The sequence below is a fragment of the Trichosurus vulpecula genome, chromosome 1 (assembly GCF_011100635.1).
Source record: "Trichosurus vulpecula isolate mTriVul1 chromosome 1, mTriVul1.pri, whole genome shotgun sequence".
Classification (NCBI taxonomy): Eukaryota; Metazoa; Chordata; class Mammalia; order Diprotodontia; family Phalangeridae; genus Trichosurus; species Trichosurus vulpecula.
This window is the reverse complement of record NC_050573.1, coordinates 153,085,577-153,108,455: the sequence shown is the minus strand read 5'-3', so window position 1 is coordinate 153,108,455 and position 22,879 is coordinate 153,085,577. Positions and strand designations below refer to the sequence as shown.

General features: G+C 36.4%; 1 protein-coding gene across 2 annotated transcripts in view; it reads left to right on the top strand.

The window, feature by feature from the left end:
- Positions 1 to 22,879, top strand: part of INTS8 (integrator complex subunit 8) — a 57,774-nt gene that overhangs the window by 30,259 nt on the left and 4,636 nt on the right. For both annotated transcript variants that reach the window (XM_036742289.1, XM_036742290.1), the window contains exons 15-26: positions 287 to 488; positions 3,013 to 3,134; positions 4,392 to 4,576; positions 5,007 to 5,040; positions 8,052 to 8,108; positions 8,186 to 8,247; positions 9,438 to 9,556; positions 10,519 to 10,622; positions 12,872 to 12,922; positions 14,336 to 14,409; positions 14,494 to 14,558; positions 14,877 to 14,920. In XM_036742289.1, the coding sequence (XP_036598184.1) occupies positions 287 to 488; positions 3,013 to 3,134; positions 4,392 to 4,576; positions 5,007 to 5,040; positions 8,052 to 8,108; positions 8,186 to 8,247; positions 9,438 to 9,556; positions 10,519 to 10,622; positions 12,872 to 12,922; positions 14,336 to 14,409; positions 14,494 to 14,558; positions 14,877 to 14,920 (1,119 nt within the window). The remainder of the gene's footprint in view (positions 1 to 286; positions 489 to 3,012; positions 3,135 to 4,391; positions 4,577 to 5,006; positions 5,041 to 8,051; positions 8,109 to 8,185; positions 8,248 to 9,437; positions 9,557 to 10,518; positions 10,623 to 12,871; positions 12,923 to 14,335; positions 14,410 to 14,493; positions 14,559 to 14,876; positions 14,921 to 22,879) is intronic.

Here is a 22,879-nt window from a genome sequence, read left to right as displayed (position 1 = left end):
TGTTCATGTTGAAAGCATTACTGTTTTTCTCATAAAATTTGAGTTCGCAGGCTACCCGGTAACTAACGTGGCATTGTATGTTTAGGATGATGCCATGAAAAAAAGTTGACCCCTTGCATTTCTCATTTCTTTATAAAAGTATATATGTATTTGTGTATGTATATATTTGTATATATGTATATAGCCCTTGCATTTCTCTATATATGTATATGTATTCTTAACTAAAGCAAAAACATTATGAGTGAATCGTATACAGTTCTGACATTATTTAAATGTTTTTTAATAGGACTTCGTCCATGCTAAACAACTGTTTGCTGCTTGTTTGGAGTTGGTGACAGAGTTCTCCCCAAAGCTCCGTCAGGTAATGCTAAATGAGATGCTCCTCTTGGACATTCACACGCATGAAGCTGGACCAGGGCAATCAGGGGAGCGTCCTCCTTCTGACCTCATCAGCAGGGTCCGTGGATATCTGGAAATGAGGCTTCCTGGTACGAACATTTTATAATTTGAAGGCTAAGAAAACCCCTCTAATTAAGAAAAATGTTTAATTTAGTACCTAGATAACGATAACTATTATTTGCATAGTGATGGTGGTAGTGGGAAGTGGAAGTTACTTGTGATATGCCAGCTCAGAAAGTATTAATTTCCCTCATGAGAACACACATTGAATTGAATATATCTAGAAAAATATATAAACTGTATGAAGAATCAAATATTTTCTTTAATAGGAAAGGTAGAATGTAATTTCAGCTTCTCCTATCTACAAGAAATACATGAATACTTGATATTCAGGACTCATTCCATGATGTCCCACTTTTTTGCTTTTTCTATGCTTTGATTGCCTTCCTGAATCCCCAACAGCATCTCTTGAAACTGCTCTCATTCTTCAAGACTCAGCCCAAATGAAGCTCTAAGTCTCTTTCTTTTTCCCCTCCACCCCAAACTATGTATAGAACTTTTGTACACTATTTTTTCTTACAATCAACAAGCATTTATTAAGCATCGACTGTGTCAGATACTTGGGAAACATGCAAAGACATAAACAAAATACTCCTTGTCTTAAAAAAATTGCTTTCTTGGGCGGGGGGCGAGGGGGCGCAGAGGAGAGACAACATGTACATACAGGTTTATACAAGATCTTTGCAAAATGAATGTGGTGTATATAAATATACAGTATTTAAATATACAATATGTAAACATACAGTATAAAAATCCAGTTGTGCAAATGTCTTCAGCTAGATAATAAGTTCCATGAGCCTAGGAACCAAGGTTGGTTGTTGTTATTGTTGTTGTTTGCACTTTATCTGGGACTTCATTTTTACTCTTGTCTCCATAGGGCTCACCGTATTTTAATAAATGCCTGTTGATTGATTCTCTTGGCATTTCCCAAAGTGTTTGAACAGGGTTGGAACATAAATGTTTGCATTGTTGCTGGTAGAGCTCAATGCAGAGACATGATCCTGTCCTGTTGTGCTAAACCTTGAAGTTAAGTCTAACTCTGTATTTTATTGAATTTTACAAAATTTTACAGAAGTGCTAAAGAGCCTTTGTTTCCCCTTAAATTTTAAACAATGTCCCCCATTGAAGGCAAGGAATGTTTTTTGTCTTTGGATTCCCAACCCTTAGAACATAGAAAGTATTTAATAAATGTTTGTTGGTTGGTTGATTTACCTCTATATGTTTAGCTATGCAGTCTTCTAATTAGGCCATTAATATTCTGGTGCTTAATTCTATGAAATAGCAAAGGTTTAGTGATGAAATATTAATTATTTTCAAAATAAATATGGTTGTATGGACCTTTTGAGATTTGAGTAAATTTAACTCTTAATTTTACTTCTGTTGTCAGAAAGTCAGATTCTAGTGCCTTCTTGGTTGTGAATTATGACTTAATGTTATTATTCAGCAATGTAATGATGATAAAACAGGTCCTTCATATGACTGCTTTTTCTTTTTCTTTGAGGGGGGAAGGCAGGGCAATTTGGGTTAAGTGACCTGCCCAAGGTCACACGGCTAGTAAGTACATCAAGTGTCTGAGGCCGGATTTGAACTGTTGACTGCTTTTTCTTTAAAAATAAAATTACTTTTTAAAATTGATCATCTGTTTTTACCTCAAATGTGTTTCTAAATGTATCTAGCTATATTTATTCTTCCTCCTTCCACTGTCTAGAAAGCCTTGTCTTATAACAAACGTTTTTAAAAGGATAAAAAAAAGGGAGCTCTGAAAAAATTAATCAACATTTCTGTGTCTGATGCAACATTTGCACACCCTAGCTCCACTTCTGTCATGAAAGGATGCAAGTGCATTTTCTAAATTTGAAGATTACTTTTTAATAAGTATTCTCTATGAAGGAAGGCAGTGTAGAACAGTAGAAAGACCTGAATTTATTGTCAGGGGACTTGAGTTCCAATCCCCTTTCTGCCATTTAATTTCATTGTGTCTTTTGGTCGTCAGCTTCTCTGGGCTGCCCTTTCCTTATCTGTAAAATCAGGAGGTTGGTTTTTAAGATTCCTTCCAACTCTGTAAACCTTTGGGGATTTGAGAATGAGTAATATTTATTTACTAGACCTTAAATCATGTTATATAGTCTGTCACTTTTTAGGTACCCTAAAATTCCTTTTAGCTCTATCACTTGATTTTCAATGATGTGGGATTTCTTTTGTTTTATATAATCCTGAAATAGTAATACCTAATAAAGGTTATATACTCTTTGAAATCAAAGAAACAAGGACATGCCATCATTTATCTAGATTATCACACAAACAAGCAGATCAGTCCAAGACAGAATATATTCAAATTTAAACTGTCATGATCCAGACAATGACAAACAGGAACTCAGAATGGGATACTCAACACAATACAATGATAATAATATATTATATCCACAACAGTGGTAGCAAGTCCTTGAATGGAAGGGGTGGAGACATGTAGAAAATACAAATTTAGAAATTTTTCTGTTTCTTCAACTAAAATGTTACACTAGTTATTCAAATATCATTCTATTTTACTTTTAGATATCCCTCTTCGACAAGTTGTGGCAGAGGAGTGTGTTGCCTTTTTGTTAAATTGGCGAGAAAATGAATACCTGACTCTTCAAGTTCCTGCCTTCCTTCTTCAAAGTAACCCATATGTGAAGGTAATGGTGATAATCAATGTGAAAGAATTATGGGGAATATGGTGCTACCACCTATTTTAGGTCTGCAATACTTTGGAAACTTTTTTAAGCACTTTTTACTAGTATAAAAACATTTAAAAGCATCATTGTTATTGAATATCTTGAGAGATTTTGAGAAAGTGGCAGCAATGGACATAGAGAACTTGTTATTCTCTTAGACCTTATTAGGAATTTTACATTCATGTTGGATTTTAGTAGTTAGGAGTGAAAGATGCAAGGATATATGGGCAAGGTAGAAAGTATGTCTGAAAGACTCTCTGGGAGAAGGAAGCTACAGCATCACAGATCCTTGAGGGTCTAGACCCTGTAGTTCTGAGAAGCTGGCAGTAGATAGACAAGGGCTTTTCAAGTAGTTGAGTTCGAATGGAAAGGAGTATAAGTTCATTTTTGATAGAAAGAGGAGCCAGTAGTAAAGCAGACTGACCATCAAATGTCTTGGTTCCAACATGAAAACATTGAGACTTTCTTTTGCTTCTAGTGTCCCTGTCCCCACAAACCCATGTGTAAAAGCATAGTGGGATGGTTTTGCAGGGTAATTTTAGATGGCTGTAGTTATTAAATACACAGGTATGATAGATGGGAAACAGCAGTACAAGCTATATGCATGTTTTGTGATATGCAATTTTTAAAAATGATTTTACATGAGTAGAGAAGCCTTAAAGTTAACTACTCTAAACTGAGCATATTTTTCTAATTTTTCTAAACTGAGCATATTTAACACTTATGTGCGGAAGATTGGTTTGAGATAATGGGCTTCAGCATCCCTGATTCAGACCAAGTTATATTACCTACCTGTATTACCCATTGTGGAAGAGGAATCTCTTAGGATCTTAGAGATGGAAGTTCCTAAAACAATTTGGATGTCGTTAATTCTCGTTCCTTTGCCATATTGGGACTGTGGGTATTTCCTGCCCATTGAGTGCTTTGTAAGTTGCAAAGAACTATAGAAATATAAAGTATATTTCTGACCAGTACACATGATCGATATTTCATGCCAGTGTAGAATTGCTGAGAAATCATGATTCCAACGTCATCCACAGCCTTAGCGACGCAGAGCTGTCGTGGTCCAGTTTTAATATCACAACATGGAATAAATTTTGGACCTTAAACAAGCATATGTCTTACCTATATTTATTCAGATACATTCTGAAGTTAGAAGTATGACAAAATGACATCATTTTCCTTTGTGTGCGTGGTTTTATTTTTTTCATGTTATAGATGGGACAGCTTTTGGCGGCTACATGCAAAGAACTCCCAGGCCCTAAAGAAAGTACTCAGACGGCTAAAGATCTTTGGGAAGTGGTTGTTCAGATCTGTAGTATATCTAGTCAGCATAAACGAGGCAACGACGGGAGAATTAGTTTAATAAAGCAGAGAGAATCTACGTTGGGTATTATGTACAGGTAAGTTTCTGCTAATTATTTTTTTTAAATGTGCATATTGAGTCATTTCCAAAACCTACCACATAAAAAACACCCATCCTTAAGAACATCATGGTCATTACTCCTGTGTAAAATAGAGCATAGGAAGATGCTGATCTTTTCTGATAACCTTAGCTGCAAGGGACAACTTGTGTTGGTGCTGATCATTTTAGGATGTTAAATACTAACTGCTAAATATAATCTAGCCAAATTCAAAATGAAAAATACTGCAAGTTATTCAGTACTAAGGATTTTACAGGAAATAACATAGTAATAACTATTGCTTTTATCTGTGTGGAATTGGGATTTGTCCTAAATCTTAACATTCTGCTTTACAAACAAGTTTTATTAAAAAAAATTGTATCTGAATGTGTGATATTGAATAACATGTTCAAAACTTTTTCCTGTATAGGAGTGAACTACTCTCTTTTATCAAAAAGCTACGGGTAAGTTTGACAAGAAAATTGACCATATTGCTGGTTTTATTTTTGTGTAAAATTGAACCAAAGTGTTTTTCCAAGTTCTAAACATAGAGAAGATTTTCAGAGAACTCTGGGATCAGTGTGAGTTCGTTTTTATAATTTCAGATCATAAAGCTTAAAAGTAGTGTGATCAAAATGGATACTGTTAACTGTGATTTTACCTTAGTAACAATACTAAATATTTGTAACTAGAGAATAATATCCATGAGGAAAGGATAGTTATTTTTATTTTTCAAGTAATGTGTATTTGTATTAATCTTTACCTCCCACTACTATTCCTGCTTTAATTAAAAAAAAAAAAGAACCTCCCCTATCCCACTCTCACCCCAGGCCATCAGTACATAGCTACATAATCCAACAAAACAAAATCCTACCTTAGCCATGTCCAAAAATGTGTCTGTCTTTGTGCAGTATAAGTTTTATCTCCTCTGTCAGGAGGCAAAGGGTTTTTTATTGTCATTCTTTTGGACTTGTAGTTTATTAGGGCATTGATCAGAGTCTTTCTGATGATTCTTTCAAAGTTGTTTTTCTCTGTATTTTGTTAATAGTTTGAAAACTGCCTATTGTATCCTTCGACCATTTATCTTTTGGGGAATGCGTCTTAAAGACTGTTAATTGCATAAAGACTTTTTTTCTTAACTTGTTTTTTATAATTGTCACATTCAGTGTACTCATTTATTGGACAAGCCCTACTATTCCTTTTTGTTTTATAAATTCATTTTAAAGGATCAGAAAAACCTTGGAGACTAGGCAGATAGGCTTGAGAAGAAGTCACTTTGGAAGCTGAGTGAAAGGTCTAAGGGAAGGCACTTAAGGGAAGCTCCGGCCAAGGAGAGCATGGTACACCTAGATAACGGAACTTTGACATAAATCATGTACCCTGGGTTTAAGACGGCAAAAAATGAAGGTGATGTCTCATCCTCTAAAAGAAAACAAACAGGTTACTGTTAAATGTCATATGAATTGAAGTAATTTAGGTTGAAGATCTTGTTCTTACTTAATTAAAGGTAAAATCCTTTTAGAAAAGAGGTTGTTTAAAACCTAGCAGAAAGAGAGAAATTCCATTAAAAATAATTTCAGACAATATAAAATACTTGGGAGTCTACCTGACAAGATGACCCTAGGGATTATATGAACATAATTGCAAAACACTTTTTGCAAAAAGGCAAGTCGAAATAATTGAAGAGAAATTAATTGCTCATGGGTAGATCAAGCCAATATAACAAAAAAGAATTCTACCTAAGTTAATTTACTTACTCAGTGTCGTACTAAACAAACCACCAAAGAATCATTTTATAGAGCTAGAAAACATAATAAAATTCATTTGGAAGAACAAAAGATCAAGAATATCAAGGGAATCAATGAAAAAATGTTAAGGAAGGCAGTCTAGCAGTTCCAGATTACAAATTATATGGCAAAGCAATAATCATGGAAAAATATGATACTAGGACTAAGAAATAGAGTGTTAGATTAGTGGAATAGATTAGGTACACCATACACAGTAGTAAAAGACCAAAGTGATCTAGTGTTTGATAAACCCAAAGATCTGAGCTTTTGAGGTAAGAACTCAACATTTGACAAAAATTGCTGGGGAAAGTGGAAAGCAGTTTAGCAGAAACTAGGCATAGACCAACAGACCAACTTCTCCCACCATATACCAAAGTAAGGTCAAAATAGATAAGTGATTTGGACATAAAGGATGATATCATAAATTAGGGGAGCATGGAAAAATATACCCATCATATCTTTTGTTAAGGGAAGCATTTATGACCAAACAAGAAGTAGAAGGGATTATGGGAAGTAAAATAAATAATTTTGATCACATGAAATTACAGAGCTTTTGCACAAACAAAATGAATGCAACCAGAACATGGAGGAAGACAGGAAACTGGGAAAACTTTTTACATGAAGTTTCTCTGATAAAGCCTTCGCTTCCCAAATATATAGAGAACTAAAGCAAATTTATAAAAATAAGAACCACTCCTCAATTGATAGTCAAGGGATATGAACAGTGTTCAGAAAAAGAAGTCAAGGCTATCAATAGCCACATGAAAAAATGCTCTAAATCACTACTTATTAGAGAAATGCAAATTAAAATAACTCTGAAATACTGTCTCTCACCTGTCAGATTGGCTAACATGACCCAAAAGGAAAATGATAAATGTTGGAGAGGATGTGGGGAAAATTGGGACACTAATGCACTGTTGGTGGAGTTGCCAACCATTCTGGAGAACAATTTGGAGCTATGCCCAAAGGGCTATCAAACTGTGTGTACCCTTTGACCCAGAAATACCACCACTAAGTTTGTATTCCAAAGAGATCAAAGAAAAGGGAAAAAACCTATTTGTACAAAAATATTTGTAGTAGTTCTTTTTGTAATGGCAAAAAAATTGGAAATTGAGGGGAAGCCTGTCAGTTGGAGATTAGTGAGCAGGGGTGGTTTCAGAAAAACCTGGGAAGACTTGAACTCATGCAAAGTGAAGTGAGCACAATAAAGAGAACATTGTACACAGTAACAGCAATATTGTAGGGATGATCAGCTATGAATATATTAGCTACTCTGATCAATACGATGATCCAAGACAATTCCAAAGGACCCATCATGAAAAATGCTATCCACCTTCAGAAAGAACTGATGAGCTCTGAATGCAGATTGAAGCATAATTTTTTTAGGCTTCCTATATTTTAATTGTTTTGTTTGTATTTTGCAACATGCTTAATATGGAAATATGTTTTACATGACCTCATTTGTATAATTGAAATAAAATCGCTTGCCTTTTTAAGGAGGGGAGAGAGAGAGAATTTGGAACTCAAAATTTTAAGAAATGGTTGATAAATTTTTTTTTACTTGTAATTGGGAAATATTTAAAGGAATAAATGAAAGAATAAATGTTTTGGGGAAAACGTGGTTCTAAGGGTAAAGGTAAATTAGAATGTATAGTTTCTTTATTCTCTTTGGTTTCTTTCCCTCACAGGAACCATTGGTTTTGACTACAATATTATCTCTGTTTGTGAAACTTCATAATGTTCGGGTTAGTATTTATTTCATAATTTACCATTTTAAAAACTTGGATAAAAATATATTACTAATTTATTAACATATTTTTAGGAGAACTTTGTGAATGAGATTACAGCTGAGCCCATTTCTATTTGGCCTTCTTCCATTCCCAAGTAAGAAACATCAAATTTTTGCATACTTATGAAATTATTAGCATACTCCATAACTGAATTAATAAAATAATAAAACATTGGTTTACCAAAGTCTGGGGCAATCTTTAAAGTATCTCAAATAATCATTTGTTATTTTCTAATCATCTGGATAGTTTTTACATTGAGAGAGACAGAGTGTTCTCTCAATACAAATTATGAGTCGTAAATGAGAATTAGAGTAAATTAACACTTAGTGTCTAATATACATCTCCTTCCTCAAGAATCAGTGATTTCATCATTGCTTATAATCCCCTCTACCAATGAAGATTGCAAACCTATGTGTCTTAATTAGTTGGTATGGATAGCCTTCTGGTAATAAGCCTCTCCAAATTTAGCTAGTTTGGCCCTTGCATGACAAATACATAGAATGTTATTGGGCCCGTACTCTGTTTTTCCAGGTTCCTAAGAACTATTGCAGCTTGTGTTTTGTTGGCATAACCTTAAAGAACCCAGAGTCACTGCCAAACCTTGAAGTGATAGAGTCAAAATTCAGTGGAGAAGTGTGCTGAGATGAACTATAAAGTGTTTATGTAAATGTAAGTTACCACATGGTTCAGAGTCAGGTTCACTTGATTACCACTGGAAATCTCCAGCCACTCTGAGGACATATTGTGATAGAGAATACACATTTTAGGTAAATAAAGCCTTTTTCTTTTGCAGCTTATTTGAGATACTTAAACTTGCATAAATCAAGTATTTATTTAGTACCTACTGTGTGCTAGGAACTGTGCTATATAGTGGGGGATCCTCAAGAATCACCAGCAAAGCTGTTTGGTACCATTCTTACTTAACTTGATCAGACTGAAGAAGAAATTTAGACACATTTTATTCACTGGATTCATATGGTTTTTTAATTAAGTGCTTCATAATATAATTGTTTGTTGGCTGATTAGCATGTTTTACCTTCATTTTGATTGTATCTGTATCTGAGGGGGAAAAAAACCATACCTCTTAATTTAGTCCAATATGAGAAACTTGCTTATTGCAAATTCTCACTCAGCTATGATTGTGATTCTAGATCATTATTTCTGCATTTAAAAAAAATAATTAGCATTTATCTCTTTTGTGTGTGTATGTTTCACGAATGCTTGTTATTTGGAATAGATTTGTTTCAAAAGTAATGATATATGTCAGATATCTTTTTTTTCTAGCCTTCAGTCAGTGGACTTTGAAGCTGTGGCTGTTACTGTAAAAGAGCTGGTTCGTTATGCACTTACTATAAACTCAAACAATCATTCCTGGTTAATTATTCAGGCAGATATTTATTTTGGTAAGTGATATTTACTTGTTATAGGTGTTTGTTTTTTCAGTTGAGATTAAGTCCATATTTTATTACAGTACTTTTTGTATAGATTAAGAAACCTAAGTTCTGTGTATTTTCTATAATTGTGACTTTTCCCCCGAAGTAAATAGAAAGAGAATAGATTAAACTTAATGATTTATATGATTTTTTTCCACATAAAACTTTTGGTTCAGATGATTCTAATTTGATAGCAACAGTTATCCCCCTTTTTCTTTCAAAATTGGATCCAGACCTTTTGGAAGAATAAGATGAAGTGTCTTAGATAATGAATTCCAAATACTAAATTGTTATTAAGTGGATTAAATTCAATGTTACAGTTGCTTATTTATGCCCTTAGATATTATTAGAACTCTGAATTATTCTTTTCCTGTTCCTTATCTTGGCTAGGAAATACCTAGTATTTCCATTACTGTACAGATCTAATAAAATTTTTCATCTTAATTATTTTGAAACTATATTTAGCTGTTTTTCCCCCTGTATTTTTCAGGGCCCCAATACACATTCAAAACCTATATGTTAAATTTCCCAAGTTGCTCTGGGTGGATGTGTATTGCTACTGAGAAACTTTGAAAAAAAAATTTCTTAAAATAAACATAAAATCCCTGATAATTAATTACTTGATTAGAAATATGAACTGAAACTTTGGCAGATCCATTTTCTTCCCAATTAAGGGCCAAAGAAGCTATTAATTGGCTACCCTGGCAGATGGTAAAATCAAAATCAATATTGAGGGTTTTTTTCTCAAGGTATTTGTGTTAGATACGTTTTGCTCCTACCTTTGCTATTTATTTGTTCTTTAGTGTAATGTGCTTGCTAGTTTTGTCTAATTACCTTTGCATAAGTATCATAAATTTTTCACGTTATGTTGTATCTAATTTTGTGCTCAATAGACTTTGAGATTGTAATTCTTTGTATGTTTCCCACTTCAGCCACAAACCAGTATTCAGCAGCTCTTCATTATTATCTTCAAGCTGGAGCTGTGTGTTCTGATTTCTTTAATAAAGCTGTGCCACCAGATGTTTTCACAGACCAGGTGACTAATTCTGTTATCATGTTAATTAGCAGCTAAGTAGCACTTGAAAAATAGAAGTTAGAAAAAGCTTATAAAAGCTAGTGGCTTGTTAAAGAAGGGAATTCTTGAGTTGGGGGAAGGGAGTAAGCATTTATGCAGTGCCTGTTTTGTGTCAAGCACTTTACAAATATTATCTCATTTGGCCCCACAACTACCCTGGGAGGTATTATCTTCATTTTAGAGTTGAGGAAACCAGGGCAGAGATGAAGTGACTTGCCAGGGTCACAAGATAGTAAGTATCTGAGGCCAAATTTGAACTCAGGTCTTTCTGACTCCAAGCCTATTGCTCTATCCAGGGTGTCACTAGCTGCCTCTTTTTCAACCCATACCTGAATGAATAAGAATCCCTTCAACAACATTCTCAACAAGTGCTCATCCAGACATTGCTTGAAGTCCTCAAGTGAGGGAGAACCAACTCTTCTTGCAGGCAACCCACTCTAGTTGGAGTAGTGCACCACCTTCTTGAACCAAACAAAAACACATCTATATGTTGCTTTTGAATCCATGACTTGACTTCATCAAGTACATCTATATGCATTCATTATCTCCTTATCTTGGGTATCAGTCCTTTAATAACCATTTGTTCTGCCCTCACCTATCAAAAGATCATCCTTCTTGGCAAAGACAACAGAGGCAATGTCAATTTGCTGCTTTACTGTTTCCCATTAGGATTATCCCCTCACCTACCAAGGAGCCTCTTACTCCCCCTAGTAAGGGGGAATTTTTTTTTTCTTTTTTTCTTATCCTGAGCTTTCTTCAGTATCCTCAACTTATTCCAATCTCTAGCACCTCCGACTCTGTCCTTACAAGTCCATGTTAAACACTTTTGAATTCGTGCTTTTGGCTTTCTGTCTTGTTCTAATGCAAGTTGATAAGTTCATGTATCCACGTTTGTCTTTTTTGAACAACTATTCTTTTCTTCCTCGTGACATTGTTCCTCTCTGTATCTTTGGCTGACTGCCCTCATAGAATTTCAGGCCATGGGATGTTATCTTTCTTTTCTCTGAACCCTTTGAGATTTGTTCTCACTACATCTAGGCTACAGATGAAACTTACCCACTCTTACCCGCTTTCTTTCCTTCCCTTCTTTATCATAGTATATCTATAGATAGGATGAAAGGGTCCCTTCTCCCATTCCCCAGATTCTCTTTGTACCTCAGCAGTCATTAGTGCCTCCTTGTTAAGGATCATATCCAGACTTGATTTTCCCCATGTTGGTTCTTCCAACTTTTGAAAGATTAAATCAAGCCTAATTAGGAAAGTATTAGTTGCTCTGCTTTTTGGAAAGAGAGCTCTAGCCAGGTATTCAGAGAATTAAAATTTTTCCATCTCTCCCACCTTTCCCTTTCCCTGTTTCTCATCACCATTGTAGCATGCCTTTGGGCCAGACTTGTGATTTGTTTTTTAAACTCCTTATCTTTTTTCTGTCCAGGTGATTGTAGTATATTATATGGTTATGTGTATTTTATGTACTATATAGTATATGGTTAATATTTCTGGCTCTGGACCAATGTGCTATTTACCATGTTTCCCCTTCACGTTTTGTAAATTTTGTCTTATTCTTCATAATAGTAATAATGATAATTTCCCCTTGGTACCCTGTTCATGAAATTTTTCTAACGATAACCACAACGATGAACATTTATATAATGCTTACTATGTGCCAGGCACTGTGCTAAGTGCTTTACAATTATTTATTGTCTTATTGGATCCTCAGCAGCCCTGGGAAGTGGGTGCTATTATTATCCCCATTTTACAGATGAGGAAGCTGAGCCAAACAGAGGTGACTTACACATCTAGTAGGTGTCTGCAACTGGATTTGAACTCAGTTGTTCTGGACTCCAGGGCCAGTGCTCAACGCACTGAGCCACCTAGCTCCTAACACACACACACACACACACACACACACACACACACACACACACACTTACACATACATATAGATATATAAATAAATATATATACACATATGTGTTTGTGTATGTATATTATATGTGTATGTATGTGTGTGTCTATATGTAGACACACACACATACACATGAGTATATCTTCTTAATGTCCAGTGCTACTCTTCTTCCCACCCTAAACTTTTGAGTTACAGATCTCAGTGGCATGTCAAAATTTGATTATGCATAATCCATTTTGTTTCCTCATTTTTTCTTTCTCAAAAATGGTTTCTTGAAAGTAATCATAATTACTTTTCTCTGTAGGTCATAAAACGAATGATAAAATGTTGTTCCTCTCTGAATTGCCATACACAGGTCAGTATATTACTGTTGTTAGAGTAGTATATATTTATTATGTGTTAAAATGGAAGATAGTAAGCTATCTTGGTAGTAGGTTTTGTGTTTATCAAAATTACATTAGCTTAAAGTGTTGCTTTTTCTGTGACTAGAGTTTGATATTCTTAAATGTTTTGGGGACTTTGTAGAATTTCAATAAGAATAAAAAATTTTACAAGTTAGAAAAAAGATTAACCTTAAAAGCAAATTAGAGTTGAAATGACAGATTGGACTAGATCTGTTTGGTAGTTGAAAAACAACTAATTCTCTGCCTGTTAAAATCCATTCCATTCTTCAAGGCCCAGCTTTCTGTGAAACTTGGCCTGATCACCTCCCAACCAAAAGTGATCTGTCCCTTGAATTTCTTCTAATATTTTCCACATTGCTTTTATGAACTTACCACATTCTAATTTGTAGTGTAAGTTATGTCCCTTTCTTATCTCCTCTGCCAGATTTTAGGCTAAGGGCAGGAGCAGTTGTTTTATTTATTTTTGTAACCTTACCACCTGACACATTGCCTTCTAGTGTATGCCTTCTGAATATTTGGAAATAGGATTGATCTGCCTCATTAAGTATTTTAGTTGGTGCTTATAATATTTGCCAATTTCCTTAGTAGTTCTTAACTGTATTAAGACTTTTTTTTAGGTTTTTATGTCACCTTAGTGCTCTGAAATGTCCTCACCAAAATTGGACAATACTAAAACTTGGCTTAATAATGATGAAAACTGTGTATGTGTGTGTGTAATATAAAATTTAAATACCACTTTAAGGTTTGCAAACAACTTTACAAATATTATATTTTATCTTCATAACACCAGGAGGTAGGTGCTGTAATTATTCCCTTTTTAGAAATGAGGAAAATGAGGTAGATAGGATAAATTACTTGTCCAAGGTCGTACACTGTATTAGTGTCTGAAGCTACATTTGAACGTACGACTTCCTCATTCCAGGTCCAGTGCTCTATCCACTGTGCCACCTACCTGCCCATTATGGAAATTTGGGGCAAAAAAAAAAATATTGAGCATTTTGTTATTTTAGGATAAATTAGTTTGATGGAGCTTCGCCAGAGATTTGTTATAGTCAATGAGCTTTTTAGGCCTTTAAAGGAAGAAACTATATGAATATGCCTGAAAAAAGAACACAGGTTGAAGGTCCCACACAGGTAATGTATGAGCTAGATTTGGAGTAACAGAGTATCTATATTTCAGTCAATTCAGAATCTAGTAGCATTGTGGTTATCTAATTCAGTTAAAAAAGTTTTCAAGGCCTACTCAAACAAGTATTCCCTAAAAGAGTATAATTATAACCTGAGAAATACAGGAATGAATGAACATCATAAATTGTTGATACTGAATAAAGAACTTTTTTTAAAAAGACTTCATCTCTTTGTAGGTAGCAATTTTATGTCAGTTCCTTAGAGAAGTTGACTATAAAACAGCATTTAAGTCACTACAGGAACAAAATAGGTGCGTATGGTTTTAAAAATAAAATGAAGTTGAAATTTGTTTGCTTAATAATTAAAGTCACTTACATTCTTTTTTTCCTTTTAGTTATGATGCGATGGATTCCTACTATGATTACATATGGGATATTACCATTTTGGAATATTTGACATGTATCCTTTTATCATAAACATTTATTGAAATGGTTTATTTTTGTGAAGAAAGCATTTAAAGCCACCATATGCTTTCTAAAGAAAAACTAAAAATGAGAGTTGCATTCAGAATTTCCTTTTTTAACATTCATTTTTTGAGTTTCAAATTCTTTCCCTCCCCTTAGCCCCTGCCCTACCCATTGAGAGGGCAAGAAGTATGATATCCATTATACTTGTGGAGTCATCTAAAGCTTATTTGAGAATTTCTTTAATACATTTTCTGTATATACTTGATTTAAAATGTTTAAGACTTCCATTATTCTTAACAAATCTATTTAGATCTACATCATAAAAGAGGAGAAACAGATAAAAGACAAATTGTGGTAAGCTTGTTTCTTCTTTGATCAGTGGTATACTTTTCTGTCCATAGTATATCTTGATTCAAGTGCCACCATTTTATGTGACAGGAATCAACAGAATTTTGTTTTTAGCATTTCATCTTTTAACAAAAAAATACACATTTTTATATAAATGAATCATTTGCCTCTTATATGTAAAGCTGTTATTTTAGTGGGATTTTATTAGATTCAATTATTTCCATGTATATTGTGACATTTACTGTAAATGAAACTAGAGTAACAATAATAGTAATTGACAGTAATGTAGCACTTTACTTTGCAAATCACTTTTCATATATTTTGTTTGAAGTCTCGCAACACCTCTGTGAAGAGGTGTTACCTCCACAGAGATAAAGAAATTAGAAATCAGGTTGTGACTTTCCTGTGGTCACAGAGCTAGCAAATATCAGAGACAAGATTCAAACACAGTTCTAATCTCATCATTGTACCACATCAAGAAATTGCACCAAAGAAAAACTGTGATGTAAGAGATCTTCTCAAAGGGGCAAATAAAGTGGCATATGAGTTTGAATTTATACCCAACGGGAGTGCAATAACATTATTTCATGGGAGGCTTGGACATCTTACCTTCTGTTGCTTATGATGAGTATAACCGAACAGACTATTATAGAGCTGATTGCTGGTTACAGACCAACCTCCACTATAGAGGCTGAATTTATAGAGAAATCCTATGAAGAACCTGGAAAAAAATTGTCCAAAGCATATAGCTTGATGTTTGTAGACCTCAGGGCAATAATGAATACAAAGGAGAATGGTGGAAACTATATTGAGAAATATGTCAAAAGAGAGACCAGAGGCTTTTGGACTTCTCAAAAGCATCTGTAGGATGAATTTTATACTTCACAAAGTATCATAAGGAGATCCATCAGTGTTTTTTTAAAAATGAAGCTGCCCATGTCTTAGAACATGAAAGGATACTGGTGGGATAGTCTGTGCACTTTATTGGTGGATTACAGAAGAAGTAGATACAGAATTAAAAAGATCAGTCAGGTATTTGTTAAGTGCCAGGCCCTGTGCCAACTGCTGGGGACACAAGTACACAGAAATAAGACAGTCCCTACAAGCAAGAAACTTTCTTCTTTTATTGGGGAGAGGTAAATTTTATTTTTTTCAATTATTAAGCATTTTTTTCTTCCACCCCAAGCCCTAAAGAAAAAAATAAAAAATATATTAGCAAATACCTTCTTAAGCAAAACAAATTCCTACTTTGGCCATGTCCAAAAACATGACTCTCAGACTGCATCTTTCGTCTATCACCTGTCAGAAGTTAGGTAAAAAAATCTTCATCATTGACTCTCTAGAATTATGTCCAATGATTGTGTTAATCAGAACTCTTTTAAGTTTTCATAAGTGTTCATTTTTACACTGCTATAGTTTTTCATACAAGTTTTCCAGATTTCTTTGAAACCATTTTTTATTGTTTTTTTACAGCACAACAGTATACCATTGTATTCACATACCATAATTTGTGGTCATTCCCTAATTAATGGCTACTCCTTTACTTTCTAGCTCTTCCACATTACAAAATGAGCTGACATAAATATTTTTGTATTATAGGAACTTCTTTCTTTGAATTTTTTTGGTATAGACCTGGTAGTGATATTGCTTGGTAAAAGGGTACATACACTTTATTAATTTTGGGCGTAATTACACATTGCTTTCCAGAGTGGCTGGACCAATTTACAGTTCCACCAACAGTGCATTGGTAGACCTGTTCTCCTACATATTTGACTGACCCTTCTCAGTTTCCTTTGCTGGATCTAGATTTTCATTTGCTAAAGGTGTGGTTCTCCCCCAAGCCTCTATCCTGGGTCCTCTTCTTCCTTGATACTCTTTCCCTTGGTGATTTCATCATTTCCCATGGATCTGGTTATTATCTTTCTACTGATGATTTTCAGATCTACTTCTTCCACCCTAACCTCTCTCCTGACTTCCAGCTACTTATTAAGCATCTTAAACTAGATGTCCTATAGACACCTTAAACTCAGCATGTTCAAAACAGAACTCATCTTTTCCCTAAACTCTTTTTTTCTTCCCAACTTCTCTTGGTGTTGATGGTACCACTATCTTCTCAGTCACCCAGACTCACAACCTAGGTGTTATCCTCAATTCCTCATTCAGCACCTCCCCACCACCAATATCTAATCCATTGTCAAGTCCTATTCTATTTTGTAATATTTGTCATGTATGCCTCTGACACAGCCGCATTTCTGGTGCCAGGCCCTCATCACCTCATGCCAGGATTATTTCAGTGATCTACTGGTTGGCCTTCCTGCCCAAAGTCTTCCCCCACTCCTGTTTTTTATCCACTCAATTTTATCTTCTTTAAAACACAAGTCTAGGGAGCTCTTCGCCGCAGCAGTGGTGGCACGTGACTCTGGGCCAGCCCTTGTTCTGAGCTCCTGGGCTGAACCTAGATGTTGCAACTCTTAAAAAATATCTACGAAGAAAAATGATTAAATTACCCAGAAATTATCTCTCAGGGGCGGAGCCAATATGGTGTCTGGAAAGCAGGGACTAGCGTGATCTTCCCGCCAAGCCCCTCCAAAAACCTATAAAAAATGGCTCTGAACCAATTCTAGAACTGCAGAACCCACAAAATAGCAGAGGGAAGCAGGGCTCCAGCCCAGGACAGCCTGGATGGTCTCTGGGTGAGGTCTATCCCACACAGAGCTGGGAGTGGAGCGGAGCAGAGCCCAGTGTGGGCGGCGCAGACCAACCAGACCAGGAGCCGGGTGGAGCAGGCCCTAGCGCCCGGAATCCGTGAGCTGCAGCAGTTACCAGACTTCTCAACCCACCAACACCAAAGACAACAGAGAAGGTTAGTGGGCAAAGCTGCTGGGGACAGAGTTTAAAAAGGAGTTCAGGGTTCAGCCACCACCCCGGGGGCAGAGGAGGTGGGGCAGCTACAGAACTACAGCTGCAGTTGCTTCCGGCCCCAAGCCCACCTGGTGGGAGGAATTAAGTGGCGGATCCGAGCAGGAGTGAAGAGCCTGCTGAAGATCTAAGTCCAGTCCGGGTTGGGGGTTCTTGGGGAAGGAGCAGTGCTGGTATGGCAGAGCTGGCACATCCCCCCAGGCTTGGAACATAGTTCTCTTAACTCCATAAGCAGTCATACGGTGCTGAAAAACTCAGGGGTCAAGTTAGTTGGCTGGGAATATGGCCAGGCAGCGAAAATGCACCCAGATTCAGTTTCAGACTCTGGAATCTTTCTTTGGTGACAAAGATGGCCAAAACATACAGCCAGAAGAAGTCAACAAAGTCAAAGAGCCTACAACAAAAGCCTCCAAGAAAAACATGAACTGGTCTCAGGCCATGGAAGAGCTCAAAAAGGATTTGGAAAAGCAAGTTAGAGATGTAGAGGAAAAATTGGGAAGAGAAATGAGAAGGATGTGAGAAAACTATGAAAAACAAGTCAATGACTTGCTCAAGGAGCCCCCCAAAAATATTGAAAAATATACTGAAGAAAACAGCACTTTAAAAAATAGACTAACTCAAATGGCAAAAGAGCTCCAAAAAGCCAATGAGGAAAAGAATGGCTTGAAAGGCAGAATTAGCCAAATGGAAAAGGAGGTCGAAAAGACTGCTGAAGAAAATACTACCTTAAAAATTAGATTGGAGCAAGTGGAAACTAGCGACTTGATGAGAAATCAAGATATTATAAAACAGAACCAAAGGAATGAAAAAGTGGAAGACAATGTGAAATATCTCATTGGAAAAACTACTGACCTGGAAAATAGATCCAGAAGAGAGAATTTAAAAATTATTGGACTACCTGAAAGCCATGATCAAAAAAAGAGCCTAGATATCCTCTTTCAAGAAATTATCAAGGAGAACTGCCCTGATATTCTAGAGCCACAGGGCAAAATAGAAATTGAAAGAATCCACCGATCGCCTCCTGAAAAAGATCCCCAAAAGAAATCTCCTAGGAATATTGTGGCCAAATTCCAGAGCTTCCCAGATCAAGGAGAAAATACTGCAAGCAGCCAGGAAGAACCAATTGGAGTATTGTGGAAACACAATCAGAATAACCCAAGATCTAGCAGCTTCTACATTAAGAGATCGAAGGGCTTGGAATACGATATTCTGGAGGTCAATGGAGCTAGGATTAAAGCCAAGAATCACCTACCCAGCAAAACTGAGTATCATGCTCCAAGGCAAAATATGGATTTTTAATAAAATAGAGGACTTTCAAGCTTTCTCAGTGAAAAGACCAGAGCTGAATGGAAAATTTGACTTTCAAACACAAGAATCAAGGGAAGCATGAAAAGGTAATCAAGGAAAAGAACAAGAAAAAGAAATTGCAAGGGACTTACTAAAGTTGAACTGTTTTGTTTACACTCCTACATGGAAAGATGATGTGTATGATTCATGAGACCTCAGTATTAGGGTAGCTGAAGGGAATATGCATATATATGTATATATATGTATATGTGAGTGTGTATGTATGTATATATGTATGTGTACATATATATATAGAGAGAGACAGAGAGCAGGCACAGGGTGAGTTGAAGATGAAGGGAAGATATCTAAAAGAAATAAAATCAAATTAAGGGATGAGAGAGGAATACATTGAGAGAGGGAGATAGGGAGAGATAGAATGGGGTAAATTATCTCGCATAAAAGTGGCAAGAAAAAGTGGTTCTGTTGGAAGAGAAGAGAAGGCAGGTGAGGGGGAATGCATGAATCTTGCTCTCATCAAATTTGACCTGAGGAGGGAATACCATACATACTCATTTGGGTATCTTACCCCACAGGATAAAAGGAGGAAGAAGATAAAAAAAAGGGGGATGATAGAAGGGAGGGCAGATGGGGGTGGGAGGTAATCAAAAACAAACACTTTCGAAAGGGGACAGGGCCAAGAGAGAAAATTCAATAAAGGGGGATAGGTTAGGAAGGAGCAAAATATAGTTTTTCACAACATGAGTATTGTGGAAGGGTTGTACATAATGATACGCATGTGACCTATGTTGAATTGGCTTGACTTCTTAGGGAAGGTGGGTGGGAAGGGAAGAGGGGAGAGAATTTGGAACTCAAAAGTTTTAAAAACAGATGTTCAAAAACAAAAATAAAACACAAGTCTAAAAATCACACATACACACGCACATTCAGTAAATTCCATTGGCTCCCTATTACCTCTAGGATCAAATATAAAATCATCTGGTTTTTAAAAGCCTTTCGTGATCTGACCCCTTCCAGCTTTTCCAGTCGTCTTACACCTTACTACTCTCTACATACTCTGAGATCCAGAGATACTGGCCTCCTGACTATTTCTTTCGCTCAACATCCCATTTCCCAACTATTGATATCTTTACTGACTGTCTCCTATTCTAAATTGTTCTCCCTCTTAGATTCTCTAGTTTCCTCCCAAGTTTCAGCTAAAATCCTCCCTTCTACAGCCCTCCTTCATCTGTGTGCCTTTCTTCAGTGACTACCCTAGTTTATCCTATCTATATTTAATTTCAGCTTAGTTGTTTGCATGTTGTCTGATGTGCTTAGAGGGAACTTCATTGGGGAGGGGAAGAGCTTTCCTTGTATCCCCAGTGCTTGGCGTAGTTTCTGGCCCCATTGTAGATGCTTAATAAATTATATAATTATAATTGTCACTTTCATCTTTTATGATCTTCTCTATCCCTTGTTTGGTCATGAACTCTTTCCCTTACTGAAAAAGTAATTTCTTCCTTGCTCCGCTAAGGAAGCTTTCTGATGGGGAAGGTAAGTACTATATAAATCTGTACAACATAAATATAAAAAGAGTAAATGCAAATACTTAAGTTGATGGTGAAGACACTAGAATTTAGGGAGATCAGGATAGGCCTCATGGTAGAACATGGAGTTTGAGCTGCACCATAAAGGAAGAGAGGAACTCTGTTAGATGGAAGTAAGACAGAATGACTTCTAGGTACAGGTGTGTGGCATAGAGCCAGGAGACTAGAGTCTGACAAATAAAATAACTTAGGGCAAGTTAGTGTGGGGTTTTAAAAGTTAAGCAGAGAAGTTTGTCTTATCCTAGAGGCAATTAAGAACCCACTGGAGTTGACAGAATAAGGGAGGCCAGTAGTCCTATTTCTGCTTAAGGAAACATTACTTTGCCCGCAGTGCACAGGATAGGCTGGAGTGGTGATAAAGTAGAAAGACCTGTTAGAGGGGTTTTGGAATAATCCAGATTATAGTCAGTGAGAGTCTGAACTACGGTGGTAATTTTATGAGTGCAGAGATGAGATAAATACCAGATTACAGCAGCTCCAACCTGATGTGTTTTCAAAAGTTGTCAGTTCCGCAGTGTGGCACATGCCATTACTATCATCATTTCTTAGAAATTTGTTGTTCAGTTGTTACTATTATATCCAATTTTCTGTGACCCCATTTGAGGTTTCCTTGGCAAAGATACTAGAGTGGTTTGCCATTTTGTTTTCCAGCTTATTTTACAGATGAGGAAACTGAGGCAAACAGGATTAAGTGATTTGCTCAAGCTCACACAGCTAGTAAGTTTTTGAGACCCAGATTAGAACTTGGTCTTCCCGACATCAGGCCTGGCATTCTATCTACTGCACTACCTAGGTGCCCTTTCTTAGAAAAGTTTAGTGCATAATTCACCTCATTGAGATACATAGCAGCCCACTTCCAGTCACCCACTTACAGCCAGTGGCTCAGTGGATAGCATGGGTCTGGGGTCAAGAAAACCTGAGATTGAATCCAGGCTCAGACATTGACTACTAGCAATAAGAGACAATAACAAGCTAAGGTGCTACATCAGTAGCCCAGAGATAATTTTTTTTTTAAAGGACCATAAGAAATCTCTAGGGATCAGTGGGCCTTTGAGACTTATGGATAAGAAACTCAAAGAAAGATCTGCATCAGGAGCAAGTCACAGAAAAGGCCATGGTGCCTTTAAAGTATCTTATCTGTCAGTTTCTCCTTATTTTAGTGGGGTTTTATTAGATTTAATTATTTAATCCATCACTGTCTAATGAATTTAGAATGGTAACTAAATTTTTAACATCCACTTTTAAAATGCTATCAGGCAGTTAGCAATGTTATTCTTTCTATCTTTTGCTGTTTCTGGCACTTCTGTCTAAGAGAAAACACAAGTATATAGCTATAGAAAAGGAACACAAATTCCTCTAATAATTTTTCTCTCCTTTCCTACTTTCATACTAGGGGACCTCAACATACATTCTTATTCTCCCTCAAACACCATAACCTCTCAGTTTTTCAACCTACTCACTTCCCATGAGCTACTCCTCTACCCTACCTCAGCCACACACAGAGATGGTCATAACTCACAAATGTTCTGAAATTCACTTACCCAAGTATAACCCATTGGCTTTTCACCTCTGTCTCAGCCTTCCCTTACCAAACCCTATTCTTCTTCCGTAATACTGTAACGTCCAGTTCCTTGATTCCTCAGTTCTCTCCCTGGTCATTTTTCTCTGTACTAGTGACATCGTCCTCTTCCCCATCTTTACCCCTTGGTGAACCAGTTTACTCCACACCATTCTCTCCTGAATCACTAACCCCCTTATAGTGGTGATTATGCCCTGCCAGCTGTCAATCTTGGATCATTCCCACCAATGGCTACCTTTGTTCCTACATGCATGCTGCTGAACGAAGGTGGAGACAGTCATGCAACCATTCTAACTGGATCCACTACAGATTTATGATACAATCTTAACTGAGCCCTCACTGCTGCCTGGGCAGTTCTATACCTCCCTTACCAACTCACTGTCCCACTCTCCACTGCAATTCTTCCAATTCTTTTATCCCTTCCCAAACTTCCCTTCCCCCTCCCCTCTCAGCAGAGATCCTTGCTTCATATTTTACAGAGAAAATATTGAGGTCATTTACCATGAGCTCCATCTTCTTCCCTTTTCCTTATCTCCTGTCACTCAGATACCTTCTGCCACTGTCTCCTCTTTCACC